This window comes from Lepisosteus oculatus, chromosome 22, assembly GCF_040954835.1.
Source record: "Lepisosteus oculatus isolate fLepOcu1 chromosome 22, fLepOcu1.hap2, whole genome shotgun sequence".
Classification (NCBI taxonomy): Eukaryota; Metazoa; Chordata; class Actinopteri; order Semionotiformes; family Lepisosteidae; genus Lepisosteus; species Lepisosteus oculatus.
Genome location: NC_090717.1, coordinates 6579571 through 6602742, shown reverse-complemented (window position 1 = coordinate 6602742; position 23172 = coordinate 6579571). Strand labels below are relative to the sequence as shown.

The following is a 23172-nucleotide window of genomic DNA, read 5'->3' as shown; positions in this document are numbered from 1 at the left end:
TGCTTTCTTAGAGCAACACTGACATCTAGTTGATTTCACAATTTAATTATGCTGAGCATGAAAAGAAGCCTGCCTTGTGTACCTGCAACAAATTCACAAATTTATCACAAAAATGGAAATCTTTTTTTTTTTTTTGCAGCGGGTGCACTCAACATTTTATTACAAGACATTAGTTTATGAAACTCCCGCGTATGAACAGGGCTTTCCTGTGAAAGTTTAGGCTAGCAACACATGTGAATCAGTCCTGGTTCACGCTTTGTATCGGCTGCAGATGCTGCCTTGTGGGATTCTGTGGCAGATTCCTCTCCTACAGCTTGGACAAACAAGTGCCTGTTCACGGGCCAGTCTACCCTAAATGCCACACGTCATCCCAGCTCTTGGCAGTGGAGCTCGAGACCGGGCAGTAGGGCATCCACTGCCACATAACTGCCCCACTCTTACCTTTTAGAAAAAGCTGCTGTTCCCCGAGCAGCACGAGGGTAGGTGTTGTTGCGCCGGACGGTTGTCATGTTCTGGAAGAGGTCACAGAATGGGATGTCCCAAGACGAGATCCGAGCAGCACTGTGCACTCTGGTTAATGGCATTCACTAAAACTGCAGTTGTGTAGCGACAGGACACTCCTGCCCAGACCATCACACTGGGACCCCATTGATTATGGTGAGGTGTTACGACTCATGGTCTCCAAGATCATGGTCCATCTTTAACGAGTTTGGCTATAAAGTCTAACTAGGTTAGAAACTGCAGTCCAGTGTTCCTGTGAACACCTCAGACTTTGTTTGGCCTTTGGTATTCACAAGCTATAAAGGCATTGTTCTCTTGATAATGTCTTCATTATAGATAGATCTGACATTCACCAGGTTAAATCACCTCATCGCTTGCACACGATTTAGTGTTGATGCACCAAAGAAAATTTAGTGGTCAGTCACGAATGATCAATTAAAAAAATTGAAACAAAGACATTTAATATCCAAAATCCATATATTTTTATTTTTCAAATAACATACTATCATTGCACAATTGTTTTTGGGAAGCTTCGTTGATGCTCAGTAAAAACCTTCAGATTCCCCATCATATTTAAGATGGTTATGCCAACATTTTGCAGGTAAACCCTTTCACAATCACAAAATTCCTTTATGTGTGATTTCTGTGGATTTAAGTGGTACAAGTATTAAGTTCAATACATTGAAAGGGCAAATTTCATTATTGAACTGTTTACTACAGCTTCTTCTTCATTTAAAAAAAAGGGGCAGATGAGTTATTCATTGCTAGCACAAAACAAAAAATATCGATCTCATGCTGAATGTCTTTTGTATACATATTTATAAGACACTGAATGTTCTGGATCTAGGTTATCTTAAGAACTTGTTGCACGAGAGCAGATAAACTCTTAATCTGTGGTCTGCTGATTCAGTTCTTTTTGCTCAAGGGTCAACAGGGTCTTCTTGTGTGCAGTGCCCTGCCTACTCAAATCCATTAGGGAATTTGCAGCTCTGCATATTTAAAATGTGCTTTAAAACCTCTCTTTTCACTGTACACAATGTGCAATTTAGTTTCACTCTTGGTTTTAGTTGATTCAGTTTGCTCTGATTTTCTCAGTTTCCTGCTGGTAAGGGTATTAAGCGAGCTCCGATACAGTGCTTTTAAGTTTCAACAAAAAAAATTGCATTATAGATATGAGTAGAATAGGTTTTTGTCAGTGCTATCTCTTCTTACCTCTACTGACTAAACGCTATGAACTGTTTTCAGAACATCTATGCAGGTAAATTCAATGAGGCTGAAGTAAGCCAGAGATAATTCTATAATTCGTAAACAGCAGTTTCAAAAATTATGGTACAGACACTGTAATATGTACACCTTGAGCACATCTAAAATATGTGCTGCCCACAAGCACTATTTACAAAGCCATTTTGTTTTTAAAAAACAGCGTGGTCCTGTTTGGTACTGTTGAGACAAGGTGTTTTGGATGAATGTTTTGTTTTTCCATAACAGAAGTAAGGTTCTCACATAGGATTTTCAACATGGAAATGGGAAAACAAACTAAAGTACCAAAAATATCTGGTACCTTTGTCAATGTCAATTCATTGACAAATAATGTTTCAGTGTTAATCTTAACTTGGACAGTTTATAATTTGTAGTAATAACATAAATTGTTAATAGATTAACTCTTGTGAATTGATTCTTGAGGGTTTATTTAATCAAATAATCCAAAAGGGTACTTAAGCAAACTTTAAATCTAAAGTTATTTTTCTGCTTCCCCTCTTCAATTTTAATTACAGGCATCACTGTAATTTCTACCCTTTTGCTTTACATATTTTAAACAAAGACATTGAAAGAACATTTTCAAAAATACCTTTATTTAGAATCTCAGATATGGCATACAGAAGAGATGTAAAAATTAAGACAGTCTAAATGGAATAATTAAACTGAACTGAATGCTTCTGATTTTTTCTAAAATCAAGTCTATTTATGTGGCTGGCAACAAATGTAACACTACACAATGTTATGCATTAATCATCATTCGTTAATATAATTTACCAGATCCATTAAAAAAACAAACAAACCAATAATCATACAGTATAACAGAACTGAAGACATTGCACTTCTTCATCTAAATCAGGTGAACTGTGCTCATATTTCAAAGAGTTGCAACAATTAGCTACAACGTTTGTGAACCGTAATATAGACTTTTGAGAGACAACCTTCAAATCTTTCCCTCAACATTAATTTCTAAACAGAACTGAGCTACAATTTCACATAGCTCTCTCATTTCCACATTTGCTTTACAACTTTTGGAACTGGTTTTATAAAAAGTTGCAGGGCTAAAGTTTTGAAATCATTCTCTCACACCCACCTTGACAGAGTCAGAATGAGTGTCAGCTATTTCTGAGAGAAATTAAGAAGTAGGCTTCAGGAAGGCAGACATTGAACAGCTGCTTACACTTCCTTACTCATTAATTTCCTGTTAAATGTGGAATAAGTCTGGTGTGTTACAAGACGGACAGATCTTTCCATTATATTGCTTAAGCTTGTTTCCTAACATACCAGACCAAATTTCTAACCTTTCTGAAGTTGTCAAACCCAACCAGTTGTTTTCTTTAATCCATTCTACAGAAACAAACCCTTGGCCGACAGCAAGGTTGCACTATTGGTGAAGACTGCTAAACCGAAACATTTTACAATACATGCACTTCTGTACAATGGAGAAACAAAGGTGCTATTATTGCATAGATACTAAAATGGAGAAAATACTGTTATTCTTTCCCAGTGGTTAGCTGCTCTGTATCTAGGTGGTATGAATCTGTTGATCATACAAGTTCTAGGTGTCAGAGCAACAAGGCTCAGTGCACTGAGCGTGTTACAAAAGTGATATTGCCTCCCCTTCTGAAATCCAGACAGTGGATAACTCTGTCACAGCAGAGGACTGGTCTGTTGGCGTGGCAGAGAGTGTGCATGCTGGGAAGAGCCCCACTTGTTACCTTAGCACAGACAGTGCCATTGCCGACACGAGTATTTGGTATAAACGGATGAAAATTAAACCGTTTCACAAACAAGACTTAGAGATTCAAACTTGTATATAAGAAAACAAAGAGGGGAGGCATTACAATGTGCTTGGTGTATAACCAGGTGTGCCGTGACTGATCTTAAAGTACACAAAAGCACTAGAGGCGGGTTTGCATCAGCGATCCTCCATTTTTTGTATTTCGTCTGCTAGCCATGAAGCAGGACTCACTTTATTTGTCGAGAACAAATTTGTATCATAGCTACAACTTATTTTCATGGGTTTGTTTTCATTTTTTCCCCCCATCTTCCACTGATGGAAGTCATTCATGAAACCATTTTGCATTTGGAGAACAGGTCGGCACCCAATGCTAATTGGAATTTTGAAACCCCGCAGTTAATGCCAAAATACACAGTGATGGACAGAATAAACTCCTCTTTGAAGTGGCTCAAATGTAACTAAATGAATTCTGAGCTTAATCTGTCATTAAGACAGATTCTTGAAATTTTGGATTCATCCCAAAGGCCATTTCACACAGACTCTACAACTGTGAAAAACAGGACAACACTGACCTCTATCTGCAGTTATGCATCCAAATCATTGTTAGTGAAAAGTGTCATATGTACACAACAGCATGGAACAGGTTGCCTAAGAATTATCTAAAATATAAAACTGGGATGTTCAACACCCCGGTGGGTGTGCTTATAATTTGTTAATATTAGAGATTAAAAATTAAAATGCACTGGCATTTCATTATTTCAGATTCAACTCACATATTCTGATCTCTACTTGAGATACCTGGTAGCACACTCTACCAAACTCAAATACGTCACCTCTTTCATTTCATCATTTTCTAACATCAAGCATCTTAAAACAATGAGATTATTCCACCTGTGAGTAGCTTCACACCACAAGCAAAGCAAGATCATTAGTGCTGGAAGCAAGCAAGTATTCCCAATATTACATTCACATCCTGTCTCCTGCTGAAAGAGCTGTCAGCACAAAGGACACAGACAACATAAACCTAAGTGCATAAATCACTTCAAAGTGTGTTTATAACCTCAGAAGTGCTCTAGAACCATATTTCCAAATTCCATATGGGAACAGTTAGCGGAAATGGAAATGAAAAAAAATGACTGGCTCAAAATTAAAGAAGCTGTAATTGAGAACCATGTTTATATACTGTATTCCATTCTTGTACGTCTTGTGCCATTACTGCTTTATAACTTATGTAAGCCTAAGGTTCAAAGATTACAAAGGGACAGATAAACCTTTACAAATGTTATAACTGCATTAAATGTACAACATTTACCTTTTGTAGTGCAGGATCTCATTTAAAATGCCCTCCCCATTTTTTTTTTTTTTTTTTTTAAAGGACCACAGAATGTTTTTTTCTTTCACAGTTTTTCCTTGTTTTGCTTCCGGAAAGTGAAAAGACGTCCACATTACGTGCAAAGTCCTTGTCCGTACATCTCCAGGCCCTCCTACGCAATGAGCAGCCAGAACATGATCACCAGGGCCACGAACAGGAAGAGCCGGGACAGGAACTGCTCGTCCATATACTGTGGCGTCCCAGGGACAGCTTGACATGGAGAAACAGAAATAAGACTACAAGGCAGAGCAGGGAGGTACCGATTCCATATAGAATCGATTATACAAAGATAAACAGGACAATACAAAAACTTGCAAAAAGCAACTGTTGTTCTGCTGTCTGGTTTACTGAAAAACAAAAACATCTTAAAGATATAACAAAGCACTTTGTTGCTGGTATATTCATATATTAGTAAAATGGAAACACTGCTCTGCTTATATGCTCTATTCCATTTAATGTTTACCACAGTATTCATCAGCAAAAGGATTACATTTCAGAGGCATTATTGTTTTCTTGTCCCATATCTTTAGCACTTATTAAAATTATTCGCTACTCTCAAGAGCACAGCATGTGGCAACAGTGAACGGGTACAGAGTTAACTGATTACCTGGTGGTGGTCTCCCGTCGTTGATGTTAAACGCTGTTGCAAAAATACCGAACGGAAAGGCTCCGATCCCAAAAGACATTTGAAATCCTCCATCTCCAAACCCAAACCCCTGGAAACCCTAGGAAACAACCAGGAGTAACATTCAGGAAAAAAAAGAATATTGTAAAATAATTTCCAAGTCTCCAAGACAAACAGACTCACTATTAAATTACAGAGATGGCACAGATGAATATAAACTGAACCTGTAATCTAAACCCCAGTAAAGACTTATACACAATACGCCTTCTATTCATTAGAAATGAAGGCTCTCATGGTTTAAGAGTAAAACATGAATCACAGCACAATGAAAATCTTTGAATTAGGTCTTCTAACCATTACATAAAAAGGGAATTTCTGATGAACCACATGTTCCTGATCAGGGTTGGCACCTATTAACGATTTTAAAATAAAGAACAGAAACTGTCTAAGATAAGATATCTTAAGATATCCCCCCAGGCTTAAATTAAGCAACTCATTTTGTCATTTTACTCATTTTGTAAAACAAACAATGCACATTAATACCTTAGGTTAAACTCTTTTTGCTCTTCAACTGTTACATAGATAAAGAGCATTTTTTTCTCCCTGTATTGAAAGAAATATAAAATATTCAAGACAAAAAGATTGTTAGGATATAAAGTTAAAGGGGTAGAATTAAAATCAAGGTAAATCATGTTAGAATTCTATAATGTACTAGTAAGAGCTCCCCAAGAACGCCATGCACCATTTGGGATGTCAAACTACAGAAACAGATATTGCTCCTCTGGAATCAGTACAGGGAGAAGTAACTGTATGTGTTCCTGGGCTTAGCAGAATGTCCTACACTGACAGAATAAAGTTCTGCACGACTCTCCTCTTTAACACAGAAAACGTCACGGGGACCCAATTCAAAATCCTCAAAGGCACTGCAAAAGTCAAATCGCAACAATCCAGAGGACACAAGTCTAAAGCATGGGCAGATGTAGTTTTTGTACACAAAGGTTACTGAGAGATAGAAACGAGCTCCCCAGCCACACTGTTAAAGCCGACATCTCGGGTTCTTTCAAGAAATGACTGGATCCACATGAGATCCACAATCGCTACTACCAACCAAACAGGCGAAAAGCTAGTCCTCCTCTCCTAACCCTCCTTTCGCTTTCATGGTCATAACGGGAAATTTCAAATCCAGATACCGAACAAAGCAAGATCTTTTATTATAGGATGAAGAAGACTGACTGATGGCCCACGGGGAAAGAATATACGTATGATGCAACACGAGAAAGAATGCTGGAGGCTCTCTCCTGCGACACTAAACAAGGCCCTTCCACTGGGGCCATAAGATATGTTTCATAAGTCCCTCTTGGATAGCTCTTTTCTTAATGAATAATGTGTGGCGTGACTTTCTTGCAGGCACTCTGATCCATGCAATTGTTTCATCAGATGAAGCATGTGCAATAAAGAGGCTTGATTACAAATAAGCACACTATTACCAAGCTAAAAAAAAAAAAAAAATTACTTTATACTTTGCCAATTTACACACATACTAATAGACAACTGGAGCCAGATATCAAGACTAATCTTTTTAGGATTGTTTTCTCTTTTGAACATGCTTTGTTTATCGTCTTTGTAATCTTAATTGGATCCATTGTGAAATGTGCTTTTTATGAATTGGGAAGTGCTTCGAGATTGTTGCTTTTCAAGATGAGATAAAGAGTGCATTATAATCCGCGAGACGCTTGGTGGAAGATGCTTTTAGAGACAACATCTCCACACAACCAGACTGAGCTCCTGAAGGGGAGACAAGGGCGGTGCCCCACTTACTCCTCGATTTTCCGGTTCAGGTCTCTGTCCTTGGGGTCTTGGAGGGGTCCTCTCTCTATTTGGCAAAAGCAGAAACGCAAATAAGCAAGTGAGAAGTAAAACATCACAACAATATGGCCTTTTTCCTCATTCGAACAAGAAAACACTCTGAAAGGATGGAGACCAGTGTAAATAAACCTTGGGTTTTTGCATCTCGCCATTTTGCATACCTTGGGTCCTGCTGTCCTGTGCTTCCTCTGCCATACAGTGGGATCACTTTATCACGGCTAATTCCTGCTTTGCACACCGGGCACACCTGCCTGTTTGGCCTGGTCTCTAACCACTGCAGGAGAGAAATAAAAAGCTATTACATTGCTAACAAAAACTCCCTGAAGTACCACTTTTGTTTGGTCAGGTCAGTACCTGATCACACAGTTGGTTCATTTGAATGTCAAAATTCGTTTAAAACAGCCAGGCAGAATTATTTAATGTTTTAGAAGAAACTGATTTGCTGAAAACTATAATCTTTTTAAATACTTGATTAAAAAAAACACAGACGCTGACTTGCGAGGGCTTATAATGTGTACAAAAATTAGCCTTCAAAATTCATCTGAGAAAAAGAAATTCAAGTCTTTAAGCAAAGGGTAGCAGATCTATAAATTCTCACTTACAGAGATTTAGTCACACTGATTTTTGCAACTTTAAATTAATGCACATAACTGAGTATCACTAACATCCAGAAAACATGTAAAACTATTAGAGCAAGCAACAGGAAGAACATGAAGCACATACTTCCTTCAGATGAACATGCAGAGGAGATGAGAAACAGACATGCAGTTACTAAGATACAGTTCCTTGTAAATGTTGCATTTTTGCAAATGTAGATTGATAATCCTAAAGCAAAAGTCTGACACTCCAAACACTTTGCTGAACACCAACCCTCACTGGGGCTTTATGTAAGAAAAGCTGATGAAACTGAATGAAAACTACAGGCATTTCTCACCTGATGCAAGCAGGGCCAGCTGAGAGCATTCCCATGGGAGCGCAGAGTAACAGTAAGGTAAAGGGGGAAAAAAAACAGCGAGTTAATTTCCTACCAATTTCCAACCAAAACAATGAATTACATGGACGCTTTATACAAGTGTCACTGCTTCCCTGCTGATACCCATTAGTAGCAAAAGAAACATGCTTAAAATACAACAGCCACATGGTTGATGGGAGTTTCTGGAAGTGATCTTTTTAATAATAATAATAATAATAATAATAATGTTTCTTTATTAGCCCCATTCAATTTCTTGCATTAGGAAATCTTCTTTTCGCATACCCCAGCTTTTCTCCAAGGAGACACAGACACACAGACAGGGAGAGAAGCTTGGGGTCAGAGCGCAGGGTCAGCCATTGTACGGCGCCCCTGAAGCAGTTGGGGTGAAGGGCCTTGCTCAGGAGTAGCAGGAGTAGGATTCCTCTGCCGGCCACGGGATTTGAACCGGCAACCTTCCAGTCACAGGCGCAGATCCTTAGCCACAGAGCCACGGCTCCGCCCATCTTGACCATCATGCCTTGAAAGCTGTCTTCTAGACATTATCAGCAAAGAAGAAAGCCCACAACTAACTAATCTGCTGTCACGACAATTTCTAACGTGTAGCTCACCCTGTGCTTACAACGGAATAGCCCATGCCAATAATTCTAAATGTGCCTCTTCATTCACAAATTGACACAGGACCACACCTGTCCCACCCCCACATCGCACTGACACCCCTGTCTGCGGCTCTGCCCCACCCCCCCCCCCCCGTTAGCACATGGAATTCTGGGAAACAGGTACACGGATCCACGCACACACACCAGAACAGGTGTCCACAGAGACTGATGACCGCGTCCTTGGCTGTGTCCAGGCAGATGTTGCACTCAAACGTGCTGTCCTGGTTACTCCCCTCTCCGGTGGTGCAGCCGGTGCTGGCACTGTCCGTGGAGCCAGAGGCCGTAGGGCCCGCGCTGGCCATCTCCGGCTGTAGTCAAGGGAACGGCGGACAGGAAAAGCTAGCCCTCTGTTGCTGGCTCCTAGAGAAAGCACAGGACAGCGTTTGAGATCTGTTACAAGTATACCGCGAGGCACTGAAAACACAACAAATGCTGCTTCTTCCAACACTCATTTGTTGCACTTTATTGCCTTTTAGTATATTTATCCACAGAGCTTAATAAGAATTCCTTGTATCTATATAGCAATTTTCATTATAAAGTACATCAAAGCGCTTATTAACACAGAGGAAGATGGCTAATATTCAGGACAATGAACTGCAAAGAACAGTGCACAAATATAAGATGCAGTGTCAGAAAACTGGTTAATACAGTAGCTGAACAACTAAACAGTGGACAGAAAATGACTACAATACCAGGACGAATCGTAGCCATGTCAAATCATTTTACAAGGAAGGGCTTCTGCACTTAGGAGAGAGATAGGCAGGTTATTTCAAAACACCATGTTCGCGTCCGAATACTGACACCGTCACAAGTGCAAAACAAAATCCAAGACATCTTTAAAAAAAGATCATACTATTAATTAATAACAGCGAGGAAAACCAGGAGACAGTTGTGATTTCACTGAAACCTTAACTGGAAGAAAAGTTAGTCAAATATTAATGCTTCATCTCTGAATTCCAGCCATGTTAGCATACATTGTATTTAAAAAAAAATACCGTAATTGTAGAGATCTTAGCTATTTAATTCGGAGTATTCTTATATCCGAATTATGTTTATTATATCGATCAAATCCACAAAGTAGTTCAGCAAGTACACTCCAGACAACGACTGCCGGATGTAGTTATTTCTCGTGGAAACCGTGGAAAAATGCTGTCCTTTCAGAATCGGAGGTCCCTTCGTGAAAAGGTGAGTTAGGTGATCGTGTACACCAAGAATAAAAGTCTCTCAACATAACAAAGCATATCAAGTCTCAGCTTGCTCCGCAAATCCCGAGTACTTACTGGACGATTATCTAGACCAGAGCCACCCGTCCAGATTTAGTAACAGCCTGGTGACACCGTCACGAACAGGATCGCACCGACTGGGTCTGAAGGAAAACCCTGACCCCGCACCAGGGGCCAATGGCAAGGAGACAGGTTATCACTGACCCAGGTGCTGCAACAGACCCGCAATACCCCCCCGCCGCCTCACTGCAACAGTTAGATCCGTGTTTCAGGTGAACAGCTCAGCAAATCGTGTCCCACAGAAGCTCAGAAGCATGGTGTAAAGCCCTTGTCGACAACCCGAGCGCGACCCCAGCCGGAGCGACAGACGGCGACAGGCGCAGGGAGACGAGTCCCGGAGGGCCTCACGCAACCCCGGCGCAAAACTGACTCACGCAAAGACGCACGACTGGCGACACAATAGTGCACTCTTACACGAAACCGGTGTCAAAGCCAACTCCCCGTCGTGGGCTTGTGCTAGGACACGGGTCAGGGCCGTTTCATTCTTGTATGCGTCAACGACGTCGGGTTATAAGCAGTGCCGGAGGTACTCGGGGAATGTCTTGGAAGACACCCCCCCCGTGTTTTCACTACTTGTCGTGGCTCGGATCGGCTCGGCGTCCGCGCCGATCGCCCCGAAAACAACAAAACCGTCACGGCACACCGCCTGACCTCTCCTCGGTTTCTCGAGTTTTCCTCTCGCTGCTGCTGCTCCTGCTCCTGGGTCCGTCTGTCTGGTTGGATCCCCTGCTGCCCCGACTCCGACAGCACCCGGAAGCACACGCGCAGGAACGCGACAGCGTGACCCGAGCGAGAGCCGCGAGCCGCGCCGGGACGGACTCGATCTATTTATCGCGTCCCTGGCAAGGAGGGCCGCCGTAGAGAAAACCGACAGACTCAAACGAAACACGTCTGAGGTGTAGCCGAACTATCTGGCGCCGCATTTCTGTTTCCGCCCACTTTAAGAGACGCCGCGGCATGCATTTCGTTTCTTGGGCGAGCCTGTTTCGGGGCCCACTATTGCCAAAAAAACATCCGTCATCATATATTAAGGCTTGTAAGACCCCTGTCTTTACCAAGCAAGTACAGGTACACCGTGTATTGTGGGTCTGATGGTTAAACGAGAGGCCAAGACCCGTGTTGGTTCGGGTTTTGTCTGAAAAGGCGAGAGCAGTGCCCCCTGGCGGTGTCTCGGCGGTTTTACTGGTGAAGCCGATGCCAGGTGAAGAGTGGAGACGCGGGCACGTCGTGGTAACAAGAAGGGGCAAAAGCTAAACACGCGTTTTAGATTGTCCTCACGGACGCGGAATATTCTCAATCTAAAATACAGAACTTTTATAACAGAGAATGGGACGCGTCCGTTTTTATACGGTGGGAGAAAACAAGAGACAAAAAAGGTCATGTCAGAAGTGGGATTCGAACCCACGCCTCCATTCGGAGACCAGAATACCCGCCCGGGGAAGGAGTCGCTCCTTGAGTCTGGCGCCTTAGACCACTCGGCCATCCTGACACTGACTCTCTCTGCCTCTAAACAGGGTTATATGTTTCCATCTGTCCTGTAAATTAATGTACATTCATTTGCGATTAATCGCGCAATGCGTTACATTCACTTCTGCAAATTAATCGATTTACATGTTGCAGGACAGCTGTTTGCCTGGTAAAGAATGAGACATTAAAACGTAACGCAGTAATTACTTAAACCCGTAAAAAATGGATGCATTACATTTTGTAATGTTAATTTTCGTTATTTTTCATTTTTAACAGCTCGATTCAAGTATTAATGTGTCAACGCACGGACGAAAGTTAATGATGTACAGGTAGAACCATCATTTTTTGTAATAGTTGCAGAACATTTCTTATGGAGTTAATTTTTAATTTAAAATAAAAAATCCAAATATTCATATTTTCTCCAAAAATAACAACAACAACAACAACAACAAAATTTAATTTGTTGTTCTGGCACAACATTTCACTATTTAGAAATGACCACAAGAGAGTGCTCTTGTGATCCTTTCTTGTGACAGATCAGAGAACACAATCAGAACCACCACAACCACCACCATAATAATAATAATAATAATCGAGTGGAATGGGTCAAAAAGAGGCCATGCATCTTTCACGATTTAAACTGGAAAGGAAGATGAATAAACAAGCAAAAATAAACGCAGTAAATTATTACACGGTCTTGCACAAGGATTTCATGGCAACATCCGTGCGTCCCCTGCTCACATTTTGCATTGACAGCTTTTGATGATCCAGGAATGGAAAATTAACTTTCACCCTACTGTGAAGCAGTGTCCAGTTGACTTCCCGGAGCATGGCGATTATGTAACGGATAAACAGAAGCTCTGCTCCTTCCCAGAGAAATTGCTGGTCCGACCCGAACACATGCCAAGCCTCCGCACCTCCATTATTCATCAAGGGAGCTAGTTGACGAATGTCCGGGATGCAGTATTCAGAAGGTTAGATCCATTTTCAATACAGCACGTAAATAACTTATGACAAGCCACGGCGATCCTATTGTTCATTCACACCGTATACACCTTATACTCCTTACATCGGCGGGAGTCAAACATCACCTCCCCCTTCTGTCTCGATGCCAGGCATGACTAAAACAATGTGTGCCTGCACTACAATGAGGTGTGAGGAATGTTATACAGCTGTGCAGGCCTGACGGCTGTCAGGGTGGTTAATACAGCTCATGGATCTTGCTGTGCCCTGTTTTTATCAGGTCCCCCAAACAAATACAATAGATTTTTAGGTTTTACTCTAAATAATTATTTGAAAGGGGACTTCAGACTAGAGTTGGTTGCGATTTTGTCCCTCTACAGTCAGTACTATTAATATGAGATTATGAAGAAACAGAACCAAATGAGTTTAGTGGGCTTAATGGCCTGCTCTCATTTGTGGGCTTGATAATGTTCTGATGGACACATGAATTCAGACATGACAGGTACCTGTTGTCTTCTGCCTCAGAAACCTTCCATCAAAGCATCTTTCTGTCTAAAACATGTTCACTTATTTATCATGCTTATGCCCCTATGAAACCAAGGAGATCAGGAACAAAACCAATTTTTTTCTGGTTTGTCCCAGATTCTGGGTACTAAGTACCCACAAAAAGGATGAAAAGATCACATTGTCCTGATATAGTTCCAGCAGCTGGCTGCGTCAGCATGCATAGGCTGCAAAGGAACAAGTAAAAGTTTATTACATTCTGAAAAGAGAAGAAAGGAAACACAACGTTTCGGCTGTGGAGCCTTCATCGTTATAACAATGTTCCTTTATATTGTCCTGATATATGAATTTGATCCCCTATTTTCTTTATATCTGCAGGGTCCTCTTCATTTTTGCAAAACGCGGGGCGTTCTTTTTAACTTGTCTGGATTATTATTAATCATTGTTTGCAGCAGTTATGTTTTAACGGTTTCCTGATATTTTCATGTTCTGCATTCCGCACAGCGTGGTCCATGACTCAGCAGGAGTCTGTCTGAAATTAAATGAACAAGAACCTGCATAAAGTTTTTGGGTGTCAATGATACGGGGGAATGTTTTAAATCACGTTCTGGACTTTAGAGATTTCTGGAAATAAAATAATCACATTTAAGTATAATTGTGACTTTATTTAATGAATTAATGGACTGGTCTGGCTGTGGTGGTACTACGGATTCTGTTTGGTGCTCCATTTCCCAACCAAAAGAAAGAATTCAAAGGACCCTTATCTTATCTGCCCATGCAGGGTTGGTTATGTTAGAAACCACATAATAAACCAGGTAAGGAACTGTATCTCCTGCCTTCCCTCATGTTTTACTTTCTCAAAGGAAAACATATCTTATTAGAAGCACAAGAATGACTCGGCATTCCTGGTAAAGGCTATGGCTTCAAGCTGTGTTGGAAGTAACACCAATTCATATTTGTGAAAAACCGTTCTGACATTTTTCTGATAAAAAAAGAGTTTAATATAATGGTGGTTATTCTTTTGATTACAAATGAGGTGTAACTGTGTTCCATTGAAGCCTTGAAGTCGTTTATAACAATGGCCTGTTTACCTGCATGCTGAGCTACAAAAACCTGTCTGCATAGGAAGCTGCAAAATGTCAGATTGTGTTTGGAAAATCATCCATCCATTTATAGTAAAAATGTTATCCTTAGAGGGGTGTAGTGAGTTAATGGCTAACCTACTGTAGCTCATTATTCACCTTTTCCATAGCGGAAAATGTGTCAATCTATGTCACATATTTGCAGAATAGCAATGGTTAATTGTTGTTTGGACTCCCATCCTGATCCTGCATTTCTTTTATTTCTGTATCCTGTGGTTTTAGAAACATCCAATCATGAGAAAAATGAGATCTTAGGTTTTGTAGTTTACATATGTTTAAATATATAAAGCCAAAACACTTCTTCAGTATTGTTGCCCCAGAAATGTTTTTTTTTGCACCCCTGCTTTTAATGTTGAACTAACGTAAATGACCTATTCTTGCTTATCATGGTAAAAAAACATGGGCAGTGTCCATTTGGATACACTCACCTCTGGCATTAAGCCGCAAGAATGCAGTCCATCAAGACATACTGGAAGTATTCCTAGTTTCTATGCAAATAACACTGCAGACATCAAGAGCACTGAGAGCACTACATTGGCTTAAAGAGACTTTAGCTTATTTTCCCCAGCCATATAGTTAGGGTCCCAATTGTATTTATAGAGTATTCTAATGATCTATAATTCTATTATTTAGCCTCAATGGCTCCCCCTGCCTTTCCCTGTTTGACCTGGAACTTTTTGAAGCTTTAAAAACGTTTTCACTAGGACGCAAGAGCCGCAGTGCTGATGAACTGTAAACTCTTTTTTCAGTCCAAAACTAAAAAAAAAAACAGACTGAGAACTGAAGGGAAAAGTAGGGAGCTGTTCTCAGTTACTAAGATTGACTGCAAAAAATAGATGTAAAAACTCATTTATGTTACTAAAATTAGTGTACGGTATTAACAAAAACTCTCGTATCACCTTACAATGATTTTAAATATATCATAAACGTCACGGGATTTGTAATAGGGTTGTTTTTCTTCCATCTAGAAACACGTGTTCTTGTTAGGGCAGTAGATCTGTGAAAATTATGTTACTTTTCTATATTTTTTCTTTTTTGTTTCCTCCTCTCCTTCAGAATAAAACGAAATAATACAATGTTACGGAAAGTTGTTACAGTTGCTGACAGTGAAGTGATTTCTGTGCCCAACAAGGGTCTCAGTGTCTGGCCATGGACATTTCTCCAAAACGCAGGGGGCTCTTCTTCACTTGTCCGGATTATTACGATGAATCGTTGTTTGCAGCACTTATGCTTTAACGGTTTCCCGACATTTTCATGTTCTGCTTTCCGCACAGCGTGGTCCATGACTCAGCAGGAGTCTGTCTGGCAGCCCCAAACTCCAAGTCTGCTGCCATATACTGCAAGTCACGTTACCGTCGCAAGAGGATGGGCTTAAACTGTATGGCCATGCCGCTTTCATGAAAAAAAGAGAGTGCGGTATATGTCACACAGGAAGCAACAAAGCTAACGTCAGGGTTATACAAGTTGAAGGATACGTATTCAGGTGCGGTTACACAATGTAATGGGACCGTTTCAATGCTTTTTAAGTACATAGTGATACATTTTTGCCCTGTTGTGTAGCTATAGGGGCAAATTACGTAAATGATTATTTTTTAAGCGTTAATGTAGCTTAGTTAAAATAAACTGCATTACCTGTACGTTCACAGTTTTCCTGCAGTTTGTATTTTGTTTCTTTAGGAGTTTCTATAATTGCAGGTATTAGATGCTTTCCATTTGATTTTTAGCACGTAGCGTTTTTCCTGTCTCAGTCTGTCCATTGAAAGCTTGATAGATTTAGTTTATTTCCCGAGTTCTGATATAACCGTGCTGATAACCTTCTTTGATTGCTTTTTTTTTTTATCAGACTGGGTTTTGTTTTGATAGTGGGCATTAAAAATAATCGATTGATCGAGATGGGAGTAGGAACAGAAAACAGGGGTTTAGACTTCACGCTCTTTGGACAAAACGGGTACAGCTACGAAGAAGAGCAGAGACCCCTGAGGACATATATCGAGGTGAAGGGGGTTGAAATGAGGGACCAAGCAGTCAGAACCGACGAGAGGGGGACCTGGAGCCGTCGACTCGAATTCGTCCTGGCAAGCGTGGGATACGCGGTAGGACTGGGAAACGTCTGGCGGTTTCCATACCTTTGCTACAGGAGCGGAGGAGGTAAGCACATTTCCGGACGTAGAAAACACGAATGAAGAGGAAGTTAAGGGCTGCAGATGGATGGAAAAAGGCAAACAGCCTGCCAGTTAAGTCAATATTGGTGGAGCAAGGTGCATTTCTATCAGCACCATAGTCCTGATTTCTCAGCAAAGTGAACGGAATGAAACTTTTCAGTTTGTTTCCAAACCTGTACTGTACTATCATGATTTTGCAGACAAGCCTTTAAGGTTTGTCTTGAAAGGTAAAGAACCCCGACTGATATTTGGATGATACACTCTTGGAATCAGGGTAACACAACATGAGGCAATTTGATGTTTAGAAAGCCAGCCTGCTGTAGACAATCTCATTCTGAGTTCATGTAATCACGTATGACTTGATTTCTACATGTGAAGTAGATACAGAATACTTAGTGAAGCCAGAGAGGTATGGTGCTGATGTTGAATTGCTGTTGCTCTGGCACATTAATGGCAGTGGTTAGTTGCTTGTGGCCATGAGGATATCTCATCTATAACAGTCAAACTTTCAGCTGCCATCTGTATTACTGCTGCAACAACGAATTTGACATGGACTAGTTTCTGTGGTGGTTGATGGGTACGTAACATGCCAAAGTGTACATACAGTATGGTAAAATGGAGCTTTTCTAGACAAACTTTCAACTCTGGCATAGATTGAGTACTTTAATTCACCTCTTGTAAGCGCAGTGGGGTACAAATTTGAAACACTGGGCTCTTTCCAATCTGAGCAACACTTTTATAGGGTACATTGATTAATACAATACATCAGAAAGGAGATCAAAGACAGCATCATGAATATGTTTTGCAATCCTCTTAACTGCAAACGTTAATCCTGATTACTGCATGCACTAATGAACAGTTCACTCTCATTGCAGTTGAGGAAGCTGTGTGTTGGCATTTTACAAGAGTGCATCAAGACAATTTTAAAAACAAGGTGCAGTGGCAGGTGGCATATAATTTTTGAACATTTTCCTTTTGGGAAATGCTCATTTACATCAAAGGTTCTTGGTGTGATTCAACCAGCACTGAATTTGCATTAGTTTACATCACAGCACAAATCTGCGTACAGTAAGTGCTGGCCAATCTGAACAAAAAGGTCAAAGACTAATTTAACTTCCAAGAGTGTGCTGCGGAGTTTGGTTTCATTTCCTCTTAAGGGGTTATGCAGTCCTGTTGGGGTCAAAGGTACAGTCATTGATTAGTGTTTGCGTACCCTTCCAAACACTGAGAGAATAGTTGTGTCATTAAAACATATGTATGAAAACACATTAAATATTTGGTGGTACATTGTGATTATGCAGTGTTTTATGTTACATGATTCCTGCTTGAATCCTTTAGTTTATGTCCACTTATGTGCACTGCTTCATACTGCATTTCAATAACCACTGTCTCCGGCTCATCAGACCTCTCACTGCGCATGTGACTCAAGAGGGTCATCCTCACCGCTTAGTTTTTTCTTGGCATTGTTAGTGAATGTATCGGTAAAGATGACTTTGCACCTGAGAAAAAACTGCAATACTACAGTATGCAGTAGTACTAACATGACAAAAAAAATAAACACCCCAAAATGAAGGGCCAGTAAAGGGAGATTACTTGTAATAGATAGATACTTTATTATCCACAGTGTAACGAATGATACAATAATAATAATACAATACATACAATACAATCAGTACAGTGAGGGTGCACTAAAAGAGTTACTCACAGTCCGGACACACAAAGAACAAACTAGAACAGAACAGTACACAGAAAAATTGTATCACACATATGAATATAAATATAGATTTAAATATAGATATAGATATAAATATAAATGTATTGCATGGGTCCCTGGCATATATTGCACAAAAAACGGTTGTAAACGGGAAAAGAAAGAGAACAGATGTAGCAGTAGGTGTATAGATGCGTTCAGTCCAGAAACAGGTCACTGTCAATGTTGCCTCTGCCCAGACGCAAGGTGGATACGTTGTACAGTCTTATGGCAGAAGGCAAGAATGACCTCCTTTAGCGCTCCCTGTCGCACCGGCGATGAATCAGTCTATTGCTGAACGTGCTCTTCATTTCTGCAAGCCTGTCATAGAGGGGATGGGAGATGTTGTCCATGATGGCCTCTAGTTTGGACACCATTCTCCTCTCAGCCACTACCTCCAAGGGGTCCAGGTCAGACCCAATGACAGAGCTTGCTCTCCTGATGAGCTTGTTCAGCCTTTTAGAATCCACTGCTCTAATCCCAGGGCCCCAGTATACCACTGCATAGAAAATGGCGCTCGCTACCACCGACTGATAGAACATATGTATCATCTTACTACATACATTGAAGGACCTGAGCCTCCTCAAGAAGTAAAGTTGGCTCTGTCCCTTCTTATAGATGGCCTTGATGTTCTTAGACCATTCCAGTCTATCGTCGATGTGGACTCCCAGGTACTTGTACGAGTCCACCATCTCCACGCCACTCCCATGGATGTAGACAGGAAAGGAGTAGGTTTGACCTTTTTCCTCCTGAAATCTACCACCAGTTCATTTGTCTTTGTTACATTCAGTTCCAAGTGGTTCTCCCCGCACCACTCCACAAAGCTGCTGACCAGTCCTCTGTACTCCTCCTCCTGCCCACCCTTGATACATCCCACAATTGTAGAGTCATCTGAGAACTTCTGCAGGTGGCATGACTTTGAGTTGTATTTAAAGTCCGAAGTATAGAGGGTGAAGAGGAATGGAGAAAGAACTGTCCCCTGAGGAGCCCCTGTGTTACTCACTACCTGTTCAGACACACAGTTCTGAAGTCTCACAGACTGTGGTCTGCCCGTCAGGTAGTCAGTGATCCACGAGGTCTTGGAGGTATCGACTTGCATCTCCTCCAGCTTCCTCCTTAGAAGTAAGGGCTGTATGGTGTTGAAGGCACTGGAGAAGTCGAAAAACATGATCCTTACAGTGTTGCCAGCCCTGTCCAGGTGTGAGTAGGCCCTACCTATAGGTAACTATAGGGTGTCCAGTGATGAGCTAACCAGGGGTCTCAGGTGGGATAAGACCAGCCTCTCCAGTGTCTTCATGACGTGAGAAGTCAGTGCAACTGGTCTGTAGTCGTTGAGGACAGAGGGGCGTCCTTTCTTTGGTACCGGGACCAGGCATGATGTCTTCCAGAGCACAGGGACTCTCTCCAAGCGCAGGCTCAGGTTGGACAGTCGCTGCAGAACTCTGCTCAGCTGATCAGCACAGGCCCTCAGAACTCTGGGACAGACGCTGTCTGGTCCTGTGGCCTTACCCTGGTGCAGCCTCTTGAGCTCCTTCTTCACCTGGTCAGCCGTGATGGTCAGCCTGGCCTGGGGGATGGTGCTCATAGCGCTGTCAGTGCTGCAGGTGTTAATGGCGGAGGTGTTGGAGAGTGGCAGCTGTGGGAGATGGGGTGTGAGTAGATGTCGGGGGTTGTAGCTGTAGGTGGCCATGTTTGTGGGGGGATGGAGGAGGTGTTGGGCAGTTGCAGCTGTGAAGGCTTAGGGAGCGTGTGGCTGTGGGGGGATGGGTGTTGAGCCACAGAGGACCCTGAATCAGACCTGTTAAAAAACTGGTTCAGCTCGTTGGTCATCTCCAGGTTCCCCTCTGTTGCACCCCCAGCCTGTTTGAAGCCAGTGATCTCTCTCATGCAGCTCCATACATCCCTCACCCTATTCCTTTGCAGCTTGTCCTCTACCTTCCTCCTGTAGGCGTCCTTGCTCTCTCTTAACCTCTGCTTAAGTTCCCTCTGTACACGCTTAACCTCTTCCTTGTCCCCCCTCCTAAAGACTCTCTTCCTGTCATTCAGCAGAGCCTTCAGGTCGCTGGTGATCCAGGGTTTGTTATTGGAAAAGCAGTGTACCTCTTTGGTGGGGATGGTGTTGTCTACGCAGAAGTTAATGTAGTCAGTGACACAGTCCACCATGCTGTCTATGTCGCCCCATGTGGTTTGCACAGCACATCCCATTTGGTAGCCTCCAAAGCACCACGTAGATCCTCCATAGGCTCCTGAGACCATTCTCCTCACAGTCCTCATGGTCGGGGGTTGGCGCTGGACAATAGGCATGTATAGTGGTATAAGCAAGACAAGGTTGTGATCTGATCTGCCAAGGGGGGGAAGGGCTGTGGAACTATATGCATCCTTAGCATTGGCATATAATAAGTCCAGTGTTTTGTTTTCTCTGGTCAGGCACTTAACAAACTGGTGGAAAGTAGGCAAAGTGGTGGAAATAGATACGTGGTTAAAGTCCCCTGAAAAAGCTATAAAAGCGCTAGGGTGCTTTGTTTGTAGCCTGGCTGTGACCTGGCTGTGACTGTGTAATGGGACCCCAATTTGATTTTTGTTTAAACACACCTTCTCACTGTAAAATGGGTTGAGTTTAAAACTCATTTAGAAAATAAAATCTAAAAAAAAAAAAAAAAAAAAATCTTCAATGATATCCTTTATAATGATGTTTGACAGTACATCTTACAAGTGGTTTCTGTCGGCACTCACAGGTGATACATACAAATTCAATGTGAATGTTTCATAGTTTTCTTCTTCTTTGTCTACTTTGCTTACGCTTCATTATACTTTATCCCAGAAATTATTACAATTACAGGAAATGATGAAGTTATTGAATCCTTTTAATTAAAAAGGCAAGACGTATACAGCGCAGAAAAAGGAATAATTTTCTATAAACACACTTTTTGCACTTCTCATACAAATGAACATAAAGGGTTACTTCTCAGTGTAAAGCAATGCATTTTTTAAACTTAAAACCTAAATTGTAAACTGACCTAAGGCTTTTTTATTTCAAGGACTCAGATGACCTGGTTACTTGACAGAACCAGAAAACTGGTTTTGTCTGTTTCTGAGAGAAAACTCCCTTTTAATTGTGAGCACAAAGTCTGTGCTGAACCAGTGAATTTAAATTCCCGTGCATTTCTGTATGTCTTCAGAATTACGTTTGCTTTAATTGCTGGTATTATATAACTAAACCTGTCCAGCAGGGTGGTGGTGATGTCTGATGAAATACATGTGAGGACGTTTTAAACCTTTTTCAACAGCCTGTAAATTGTAAATTGTAAATTGTATTTTTATATAGTGCCTTTCAATTCAGAGCATACTCAAAAGCACCTTACATCAGGTTTATATAACATTTTAACATTATTGTGCTACAATAGATATTAAAATGTACAGCAAGCAAGAAAATAATGAAATACAAAAATACGTATAATTTTGGAATTAAAAGAAAGAATTAGGTTAAGGCCATTGAAGGCCATCGAGAACAAGTAAGTTTTGAGGCGGGACTTAAAAACATCAGCAGAGGACTGTTTTTAATATGATCAGAAAGAGTATTCTGAAAGTGAGGAGCTACCACTGAAAGTGGATTTTGGCCCTGTTACATTTCCCAGAAACCTCTGGGCACACGTGCCCACTGCTGGTCACGGTCAGTGATTGCTCAGGTGATGAAAAGAAAAGTGAGAGAAGAAAGAGAGGAGCTTTTCACATTCTGCTACTGGACACAAGGTGGATCCTCCCAAAGTATTTTGTGCTGATGAGAACAGTCCTGGAAGGAGTGAGCACCTGGATAAATGTAATGGATTTTTGACCTGGACTGCACTTTGAATGAACTTGGGAAAAAAAGCATTTAGTTGCCTGAAGTACAGCTAAGAATCTAAAGTCCAAGAGAGCTAAGCTTTCATTTCTGATTTTAGTTGATCTTTTTGTGCTTTATGTAAATAAAATTCAGTTCTTCACTGTTTTGCTGCCTTTTTGTGTCTGCTTCTTGAGACCCTGTCTATATAAAAGAGCCTGTGAGGCCACCCCAGCCTACACAGTGTCACATATTGTGCAGATTGTACTGGGAGTAGTGGTTTTGGGAACAGCACACCCTAGTATCAGTGCAACTGAGGGAAGGAGATATAGCAACAGAAGAGTAGAGGAAAGTCACCGTACTGGAATGGATAAGAAATATCAGGATAACAGGCTGGTTGGAGACAGAGGGCTGGGATCTCCTTTTTCCAGGACTACAGGAGTGATCCCAAGGTTTCTGGAGGAAAATGAGGACTTCCAGAGAGGGCTGCACACACATTTCTTTACCTAATGAAGGCTCTGCAGACACGATCAAGGTGGTTTAATATCTACAATGAAGATCCAGGGAGGAGAAGCAGATGATGTGCTTGCCCGTGGTGTCCAATTTTAGTATGACTGTGGTCACGAAGCAACCGACTGCAGCAGCCAAGAAGGCTGTGTGGAGCTGAGGAAGGGGATGCTTGAGGTTTCTGATGAGGAGGGACTGGCCCCATTTTCCAGAGAGCTTGCGAGGGTGGGGCACTTCGCCTGTGTGGTGTCACTCTATAAAAAAGCAAAACAAAACCCTCTGTGAGAGTCTTAATTTTGTACTGTACTAGATTTGGGGTGAAATGTGTCTCTTTGGTTTTGAGGGTTCCCTCCTGGTCCGTGTGGGAGGGGAAGGAACTCCAAACACCCCTGAACTGAGAACAATTCACTTTAAATGTCTGACCTGTGACTGTCTCTCCGCAGGATTAAAGTTTAATTAGATTAGTAGATTATTGAAATTCTGTGTGCAACAGTAAAAAGGCTTAACACCTATCATCTTAGATAATATGATAAATTCCTCATGGCTTACTGAGCAGTTTAAAGGTTTAAAAAACCTCTTGCCAATG

The 23172-nt window shown here is 41.5% G+C and overlaps 2 protein-coding genes and 1 non-coding gene across 12 annotated transcripts in view; 1 reads left to right on the top strand and 2 right to left on the bottom strand.

Moving 5' to 3' along the window:
• Positions 1–2333: 2333 nt before the first annotated feature.
• rnf185 (ring finger protein 185) lies at positions 2334–11310 on the bottom strand. Of its 5 annotated transcripts, XM_069182116.1 has the most exons (8): positions 10926–11310; positions 10272–10370; positions 9136–9351; positions 8297–8315; positions 7524–7636; positions 7315–7369; positions 5479–5596; positions 2334–5081 (listed from the first exon to the last, which is right to left on the bottom strand). In XM_069182116.1, the coding sequence occupies exons 3-8, from the start codon at positions 9291–9293 to the stop codon at positions 4984–4986; spliced, it is 561 nt and encodes a 186-aa protein (XP_069038217.1). In that variant the 5' UTR covers positions 9294–9351; positions 10272–10370; positions 10926–11310; the 3' UTR covers positions 2334–4983. The 5 variants fall into 5 exon arrangements, with proteins under 5 accessions (XP_069038217.1, XP_015221866.1, XP_015221867.1 ...); XM_015366380.2 differs by lacking the exon at positions 10272–10370; XM_015366381.2 differs by lacking the exons at positions 10272–10370; positions 10926–11310 and adding an exon at positions 10689–10898.
• A 344-nt stretch (positions 11311–11654) lies between these two features.
• trnal-caa (transfer RNA leucine (anticodon CAA)) lies at positions 11655–11763 on the bottom strand. Its single transcript has 2 exons — positions 11726–11763; positions 11655–11700 (listed from the first exon to the last, which is right to left on the bottom strand). It is a non-coding gene; the product is annotated as a tRNA-Leu (tRNA).
• Positions 11764–14713: 2950 nt separating this feature from the next.
• The window catches only part of LOC102696934 (sodium- and chloride-dependent GABA transporter ine), a 30487-nt gene continuing 22028 nt past the window's right edge, over positions 14714–23172 (top strand). For 2 of the 6 annotated variants that reach the window (XM_069181986.1, XM_069181985.1), the window contains exons 1-2: positions 16475–16498; positions 18881–18990. Coding sequence is in view for 3 of the 6 variants with exons in the window: in XM_069181980.1 (XP_069038081.1) it covers positions 15748–15833; positions 16194–16498 (391 nt within the window). In the remaining 3 variants the exon portion in view is untranslated. Of the gene's footprint in view, positions 16499–18880; positions 18991–23172 lie in introns of all 6 variants that reach the window. The other 4 variants (XM_069181982.1, XM_069181980.1, XM_069181983.1 and 1 more) reach the window with 4 other exon arrangements.

What these genes read in the sequence shown, in the direction of transcription:
- rnf185 (XM_069182116.1), bottom strand. Translation starts at nt 9,293, where the DNA reads ATGGCCAGCGCGGGCCCTACGGCCTCTGGCTCCACGGACAGTGCCAGC. An exon ending in ACAGGACAGCAGGACCCAAG is followed by an intron (nt 7,370 to 7,523) that starts GTATGCAAAATG and finishes TTTGCCAAATAG; the next exon opens with AGAGAGGACCCCTCCAAGAC. An exon ending in CTGAACCGGAAAATCGAGGA is followed by an intron (nt 5,597 to 7,314) that starts GTAAGTGGGGCA and finishes GTTGTTTCCTAG; the next exon opens with GGTTTCCAGGGGTTTGGGTT.